Source organism: Suncus etruscus, chromosome 2 (genome assembly GCF_024139225.1).
Source record: "Suncus etruscus isolate mSunEtr1 chromosome 2, mSunEtr1.pri.cur, whole genome shotgun sequence".
NCBI lineage: Eukaryota > Metazoa > Chordata > Mammalia > Eulipotyphla > Soricidae > Suncus > Suncus etruscus.
In genome coordinates this window covers 64,931,351-64,939,787 of record NC_064849.1, presented here as the reverse complement: position 1 = coordinate 64,939,787, position 8,437 = coordinate 64,931,351, and the positions used below count along the sequence as shown (strand labels likewise).

The 8,437-nt window shown below is 48.8% G+C and overlaps 1 protein-coding gene across 1 annotated transcript; it reads left to right on the top strand.

Annotated features, from left to right (window-relative positions):
• The first annotated feature begins 854 nt into the window (after window positions 1-854).
• On the top strand, window positions 855-7,273 carry IRF9 (interferon regulatory factor 9). Its single transcript, XM_049768387.1, has 8 exons — window positions 855-1,136; window positions 2,029-2,212; window positions 2,624-2,754; window positions 3,007-3,091; window positions 3,176-3,247; window positions 4,224-4,634; window positions 6,841-6,956; window positions 7,096-7,273. The coding sequence occupies exons 1-8, from the start codon at window positions 867-869 to the stop codon at window positions 7,168-7,170; spliced, it is 1,344 nt and encodes a 447-aa protein (XP_049624344.1). The 5' UTR covers window positions 855-866; the 3' UTR covers window positions 7,171-7,273.
• The last annotated feature ends 1,164 nt before the right edge of the window (window positions 7,274-8,437 follow it).

Sequence of the window (8,437 nt, the reverse complement as noted above, 5' to 3'; positions counted from 1 at the left end):
GTCACACCTGTGGTACTCTACAGCTGAGCCACTCCCCCCCACACCCCTTAGCTTCCTGTGACTTTTTTTTTTTTTTATTAAGACTGCTACCTGGTTGGTTCGAATCCTGGTGTCCAATAGGTCCCCCGTGCCTGCCAGGAGCTGTTTCTGAGCAGACAGCCAGGAGTAACCCCTGGGCATCGCCGGGTGTGGCCCAAAAAAAGACTGCTATCTGGGGCGGGAGAGATTGCATGCATGGAGGTAAAGAGTTTGCCTTGCATGCAGAAGGATGGTGGTTCAAATCCAGGCATCCCATATAGTCCCCTGAGCCTGCCAGGAGCGATTTCTGAGCGTAGAGCCGGGAATAACCCCTGAATGCTGCATAGGCATTTGCCTTGCACGCAAGGTTCTGACCTTGCGTTGGTTCTGACCCAAAACCAACCCAGGTTCAATCCCTGGCATCTCATGTAATCCCCAAGCCTGTCAGGAACGATTTCTTTTGTGTGTGGGGGGGTGTGGTTTTGGGGCCACACCCAGTGATGTTCAGGGGTTACTCCTGACTATGTGCTCAGAAACTACTCCTGCTTGGGGGACCATATTGGGACTCTGGGGGGATCGAACTGCAGTCCGTCCTAGGCTAGCTCGAGTAAGGCAGATGCCTTACGACTTGCACCACCACTCTGGTCCAGGAACGATTTCTAAATACAGAGCCAGGAGTAACCCCTGAGCACCACCAGGCATGCCCCCCCCCCAAAAAATAAAGACCTCAACCTACAGTTTTCTGCCATGTTTTGTGCTGAACTTCGCAAACTGGGAAATTAAAAAAGATGCATTTTGTAATGTAATGGCTGGTGATAGAGAATTTACAGGTAGTCTAGAGGCTAAAGATGGAGGGCAACTTGCCAGAATCCAAAGCGACAACAAGGGGCTTTCTCTGGAAGTTCTATCATGCTTATGCTGCTGCTCTTTCTCCCAGGATGGCAACAGGCAAGGGACGCAGCACCCGGAAGCTCCGAAACTGGGTGGTGGAGCAAGTGGAAAGTGGGAAGTTCCCTGGGGTGTGCTGGGAAGATGCCCAGAAAACCATGTTCCGGATTCCCTGGAAGCATGCAGGGAAGCAGGACTTCCGAGAGGACCAGGATGCTGCCTTCTTCAAGGTGAGAGGGCCAGGAAAGTAGCTAAGGGCTAGCTGTCCACTTGTTAAATGTCATTTTAACATTTGGTCTGTCTTCAAGTGGTTTTTGATGAAGGGGAGATGAGACTGATGAGAGAATACTGATCTGGGTGTGTCCAAAGTAAACTAAAACAGAAGAGGGTCAGAGGAAGCTGAAGAGATAGTACAGTGAGTAAGGCACTTGTCTTGCATGCAGTTGGCCCAGGTTTGATCCCCAACATCCCATAATGGTCCCCCAAGCTCACCAGGAGTGACTCCTAAGCCAGAGCTAGGAGTAAATCCTGAGCACATACTCCTTTGAATAAATATGACAAATGAAATAAAAGGACCGGGGCCGGGCGGTGGCGCTAAAGGTAAGGTGCCCACTGCCTTGCCTGCGCTAGCCTTGGACAGACCGCGGTTCGATCCCCCGGTGTCCCATATGGTTCCCCCAAGCCAGGAGCAACTTCTGAGCACATAGCCAGGAGTAACCCCTGAGCGTTACCGGGTGTGGCCCAAAAACCAAAAAAAAAAAAAGAAAAAAAAAAAAGAAATAAAAGGACCACAGAGATATTATAGAAGTTAAGGAGTGACCCACTCTGGTTTGATCTGGGTACTACATGGGACCCCAAGTACTGTAGAAAGCCATCTTTGTGCACTGTGAGATGTGGCCCAGGTCCCCTCTTAAACAAAGAAAAGAGATTGGAGAGTAGAACCATTTTGTAATTGTCAGAGCCTAGTGAGAAATATCTTGTTTTAGGGTGACTCCCACAGTGGATAAACCCAGTACCGCCCTGCTGTGCACAGCTCAGGCCTCTCTGTTGCTTTTGAGCCTGGCCTGGTAGAGGGTGTGTGATAATTACAGCACTGTCTCTTCTCTACTTCCTATAACCCAGGCCTGGGCGACATTTAAAGGAAAGCACAAGGAGGGGGATACAGAAGGCCCCGCTGTCTGGAAGACCCGTCTACGCTGTGCCCTCAACAAGAGCTCTGAGTTTGAAGAGGTTCCTCAACGGAGCCAGCTGGATGGGGCCGAGCCCTACAAGGTGTATCGGTTGCTGCCACAAGGAACCCTTCCTAGTAAGTGTCCCCCACCTGGCCACTCCTAGAACCTTCTGACAGGGAAGAGGGCTGGAGATAGGGCCTTTGCAAGGAGGCAGTCCCTGCCAGGCTACTCAATCAGAGTCCCATCCTGGGGCTGGAGAGATAGCATGGAGGTAAGGTGTTTGCTTTGCATGCAGAAGGACGTGGTTCGAATCCCGGCATCCCATATGGTCCCCCGAGCCTGCCAGGAGCGATTTCTGAGCGTAGAGCCAGGAGTAACCCCTGAGCACTGCTGGGTGTGACCCAAAACCCCCCCCCCCAAATAAAAAAAGAGTCCCATCCAAAGGGACCTGCTCCCCATGTCTCTCCAACCAGTCTTTTGTTGCCTCCTATGTGGACCATGTATAAGACATTGATTTTTTTCTCCCACTCTACAACATTCCACAGTTCATCCAGGAACCCAGAAATCTCCTGTCAAGCGACATCACAGTTCTGTGTCCCCTGACAAAGAGGACGAACAGAGTGTCATGAAGAGGTGCACCCTCAGTCTGCCTCCATCCGATGAGCACCTCATAAACGTAAGCACTTGGGACCAGAGAGATCAGATAGCAGGGGATAGGGGATCTGCCTTGCACATGGCTAACCCAGGATCAATCCCTAGCATCCAATATGGTCTCCTGAGCACTTCCAGGAGTGATCCCTGAGTATAGAGCCCAGGAGTAACTCCTGAGTACTGGTGGGTGTGCCCCCCCAAGGGAAAAAAAAAACAGAATAGAAAATAGTCCCAGTGGGTAATTGGGGAGGCTGCCAATAACGGATGCCATTTGCAGGAGCTGGAGGCTGGTGGGATAGCCAGTTGTCCTGACACTAGAAACAGCAGCAGCAGCAGCCCCTGCGATTCTGAGTGCCAGAAAGGTACCACATCTCTTCCTTTGGTGTTTTGCCACACACCACTTCTCAGTGACATTCTGTATGACCATGCTTCTGCCACCCTTACAGGTACAAACCCAGCCAGTGACCTTCTGCAGGGGGCTCAGTGCTCCATAGATCTGCTCTTTCCCCCAGACTCAGGTACTTGGCAGTTCTGACTCACCCTGCTCTCTGTCCCCACTGATTACTTCTGGTAGCTTTGCTGGTTTTATGCCATGTGTCAGGACCGGCGGGGGCTGGCTTAGCAGCAAAGGCACCTGCTTCTAGCCAGTGCGCCTTGCTAAACTTCAGACTCTGAATAGTCTGCATCTCAAAAATACATTTCTTGGGGCCAGAGCAATAGTACAGAGTACGGCATTTATTTACCTTACATGCAGCTGACCTAGATTTTATATGGCATCCCATGTGATCCTCTGAGTCATGGGCACGGAGCCAGGAATAAGTCCTGAGCAACTCTAGGTTACCCAAAAACAAGAAAAAAGAAAAAAGGAAAAAAATACACTTGGCATTCTGCTTCCTGCAAGCCCACTTGGAGACATTGATGGCGCCTGAGTTGTAGAACCTTTTTTCTTGTAAGATACAAGACACTAAGCATTCAACCCTGAGGTATCTGTGGGAATTTGAGTACTAGCTGCTTTATGAGCTGTAGGAAAACATGATAGGAGCCCTGAGGTTGGAGCAAGTGTGTGCAGCTGTGCAAGAGAGAGCATTCACTAACCTGAAATATAGGATCCAATAGTACAACTGGTAAGGTGTTTGCCTTGCACACAACTTACTCAGATTTAATCCCAAGTACCATATATGGTCCCCTGAACTCAGAGCAAGGAGTGAATTCTGAGCACCATAGGGTGTGCCTCCAAAAACAACAAAAAAGAATTGCAGGGCCAGAGGGTTAGTACTGGGATTAAGGCACTTGCTTTGCATAGACCCGCCAACCTGTTTTCATCTCTAGCACCAAATAGTGTCTCTTATCCACCACTGTTTGTGACCCAAACCTTACTCCTATCCCATCAACAAAGCAATGCATTACTGCCTGCCTTTCCCTGCTCAGCCCTCACCTTCTTCATAAGCAAAATAAGCCTGCAGCTTCACTTACAGTCCTCCATTGCTTCCTCAGAGCCTCAAGCAAATCAAGAGGCCACCGAGACAGAGGCACTGGCTCCATGGAACTCTATTACGCCTAAAGACTACTCGCTGCTACTCACCTTCATCTATGATGGCCACGTGGTGGGGGGTGCCCAGGTGAAGAGCCGAGACTGCCGCCTTGTGGCTGAACCCTATAGCTCTCAAGGAATAATAGAGCAGGTGTTGTTCCCTAAGCCGGACCCTCTGGAACCCACCCAAAGCCTGCTGAACCAGCTCAAGCGTGGTGTCCTCGTGGCCAGCAATCCCGATGGCCTCTTAGTGCGGAGCCTGTGCCCCATCCCCATCTCCTGGAACTCACCACAAGCCCCACTGGGGCCAGGCCCACATATGCTGCCAAGCAATGAAGAAGTGGTGCTATTCAAAACCACCGATTTCTGCAAAGGTGAGGTGACTCCCACTGAGCCCCTAGTATTCCCCATCTTGGTCTGTGGAGGTCCCCCCCCTACATCCATTCAGTGTGAATCTTCAGTGACCATGGAAAATGAGGTTCAGGGCACTCCCCACATGGTCACTTAGCCATGGGGAGGTGCATTCCACATGCACTCATAGTCTGGATTTTCAGCCCAAACCACCTTCCTCACTCCTGGTGTGGCACCCTGTCCCACACACACTAGAATTTCTATTTTTTTAACTGTATTTATTTATTGATTGATTGGTTGTTGGGCCACACCCAGCTTAAGGGTCACTCCAGGCAGGCATCCATATGATGCTGGGAATAGAACCAGGTCCCTCCCACCTCGGCCGCATGCAAGGCAAATGCCTTACTGCTATGCCATTTCTCCAGCCCCAACACACTGGAATTTTATTTTCTGCCACCATGCAACTCTGAATCTAATCTTGGGAAAAGAGCCAACTCATGGAAGGAATCACAGTAAGAGTGTCCCAGGGCCAGGGTTATCCCAAAATGGGGTGGGGGAGTAGGATATCTCTGTGCTTACCAGGACTCTGACCCCAGCCCACACAAAGCTCTTCAAGTATGGGCCACACCCGTTTGATGCTCAGGGGTTACTTCTGGCTATGCGCTCATAAATCGCCCCTGGCTTGGGAGGATCATATGGGACGCCGGGGGATCGAACTGCGGTCCGTCCTACACTAGCGCTTGCAAGGCAGACACCTTACCTCTAGCGCCACCTTCCCGGCCCCGGAAGTTGCTTATTTTAATTTAGTTTTTCATTAAATTAAGTCCTGCGATTCATACAGGAATCATTCCTGGGGTCCGGAGAGATAGCACAGTGATAAGGCGTTTGCCTTACATGTGGCCAACACAGGACAGACCCCCCCCCCCCAAAAAAGAAATCACTCCTAACCCCTTAACTCTATCTCTTGAGAGATAGTTTTTTTTGTTTGGTTCATGTTTTTGTTGTTGTTGTTGTTGTTTTTGGGCCACAACAGTGATTTTCAGGGGGTTACTCCTGGCTATGCGCTCAGAAATCTGCTCCTGGTTAAAAAAAGAAAGAAATCAATTCTGGTTTGAGGGACCATATGGGATGCCGGGGATCGAACTACAGTCCATCCAAGGTCAACACATGCAAGACAGTGGCCCTACCGCTTGCGCCACCACTCCGGTTCCCTGTTTTGTGTGGGTTTTTTTTGTTTTTGTTTTGTTTTTTTTTTGGTTTTTGGGTCACACGCAGCAGCACTCAGGGGTTACACCTGGCTCTACACTCAGAAATCACTCCTGGGGCTCGGGGGATCATATGGGATGCTGGGATTCAAACCACAGTCCTTCTGCATGCAAAGCAAACGCCCTACCACCATGTTATCTCTCTGGCCCCGGCTCCCTGTTTTTTTAAAGGTAATTTTTTTTTTTACCTTTTTTACCCTTTTACCCTTATTTTCTTTGAGTTTTTGTTTGTTTATTTATTTGTTTGGTTGGTTGATTGATTGATTGGTTTTTTTATGCTTAGTGCCAGTGATTGTTCCTGATGGTGTCAGGAGACCATGAAGTGCTGAGGATGGCTTAGCCTTTTTAGCCAGCTCCCTAGCCCCTTAAAAGTTGCTTTGTTTTGTTTTGTTTTTGAAAACTTCCAAGTGCTTCTTTGTCAAGAAGTAAGCTCCAGGGGGCCGGAGCCATAGCACTGTGGTAGCATTTATCTTGCACATGACTGACCTAGAATGGACCCCAGATTGATTATTGGCATCCCAATGGTCCCCCAAGTCTTCCAGGAACAATTTCTGAGTGCAGAACCAGGAGTAACTCCTGAGTGCCACTGGGTGTGGCCCCAAAACAAACAATAAAAAGAAGTGAGCTTCAGGGCCTGAGAAATAGTACAGTTGGTAGGGTACATGCCTTGTATGCAGCTGACACAGGTTTGATCCCCAGCATCCTATAAGATCCCCAAGCATCATCAGGAGAGATTCCTGAGTGCAGAGTCAGAAGTAATCCCTGAACATCTCTGGGTGTGACCCAAAAACCAAAAGAAAAATAAAAAAGAAAAGAAACAGAAAAAAAGGAAGGAAACTCTTGCTGGTGAGTGCATAATCCTAGCATTTCTGTGCCCCTGGGTTGCAGCTGCACAGCCCTGCTCTCCTGTTCTGGTTTTGGCCTTCCTGTGGCCAGAGGAAGAGGTTGACTCTATCTCTTTCAGACTGGAACAGGTATCTTCAGGGCATGGGTCCCCGACCTAAATTCCAAGTGACCCTGGATTTTTGGGAGAAAAGACCTGATGCCGGCCATTCCTCTCAGAGTCTCATCACGGTGAAGGTGAGTTCAGGGAAAAGGGTGTTAAAGTTCATCATCTGTGGGTAAAGGAGGTTGGTGCCAGGTAGAGAAGGGACTCTTGGGGCTTGTGTCTACCTCTGCTATACTCACGGTACCCTTTTTCCCCCTTCTTCTGGTACAGATGGAGCAGGCCTTTGCCCAACATATGCTGAGAAATGCGGAGCTGGAGGAGCAACTGACAGCTATTGTGTCTTAGGCGCACAACCTGAAGGATCCCTCTTCCTCTTCGTCTCCCTTGTTTCTATTCAGAGTTATTTGTCCATGCTCATTTTTTGTTTGGGGGATATATCCCATGGTGCTCAGGGATTTCTTTTGGCTCTGCACCCAAGACTCTCCTGACAGGCTTGGGGGTCATATGGGACAACAGACATCAAACTTTGGTTGGCCACATGCAAGGCAAGAGCTTTACCTGCTGTACTATTGCTTGTTCCAACCCAACTTGTCCATACTCTTGGCCTGCCTTCTTGGAGATTGTGATAGCTATATTCTATTTGATTCTTTTTCTTTTTGGGTTTTGGGTTTTGGGCCATGCCCAGCAGCGCTCAGGGGCTATTTCTGCTCTGTGCTCAGCAATCACTCCTGATAGGCTTGGGGAACCATATGGATGCTAGGGATCAAAGCTGGGCCAGCCGCATGCAAGGTAAATGCCCTACCTGCTGTGCTATTGCTCCAGACCCAAATGATAGCTATATTCTTAAGCTACTCAAATACTCTGGCTGGTGAAATACTCAAGGAAGAATTTTGTACTCATACCATCCTTTTGTTTTTTTTCTTTCTTTTTCCGCTCCCCCACCCCATATCATCCTTTTGTAAAAAAATTTTTTTACTTTGTGTTTGGGACACACTCGGTGGCACTCGGGTTACTCCTGGCAGGCTCAGGAAACTATATGGGATGCCAGGGATCATACCTGGTTTCAGCTGTGTGCAAGGCAAATGCCCTTTCTACTGTGCTATGGGATGGCCCTTTATAAAAATTTTTTTTGTTTTTTGGGGTTTTTTTTGGTGTTTCGGGCCACACCCATTTGATGCTTAGGGGTTACTCCTGGCTAAGCGTTCAGAAATTGCCCCTGGCTTGGGGGGACCATATGGGACGCCGGGGGATTGAACCGCGGTCCTTCCTTGGCTAGCGCTTGCAAGGCAGACACCTTACCTCTAGCGCCACCTCGCCGGCCCCTATAAAAAATTTCTTTAATAAATCCTAAAAGTAATAGCTCATACTTTAAAAATTGGAATGTATGTATACTTCAGAAAGACTAAGCATTGCTCTTTATTTTTGTTAAGGGGTTATATCCAGCAATGCTTAGGGCTTATTCCTGGCTCTGTATTCAATAATCACTCCTGGCCAGGGCCTGTGTGACCATATGAGGGTTTGGAGAGAAAAGAGGTTGGCCATGTATAAAGCTAGTACTCTATCCACGATACATGTCCCTAGCCTATTGCTCTTTATTTTTAACTTAAAAATT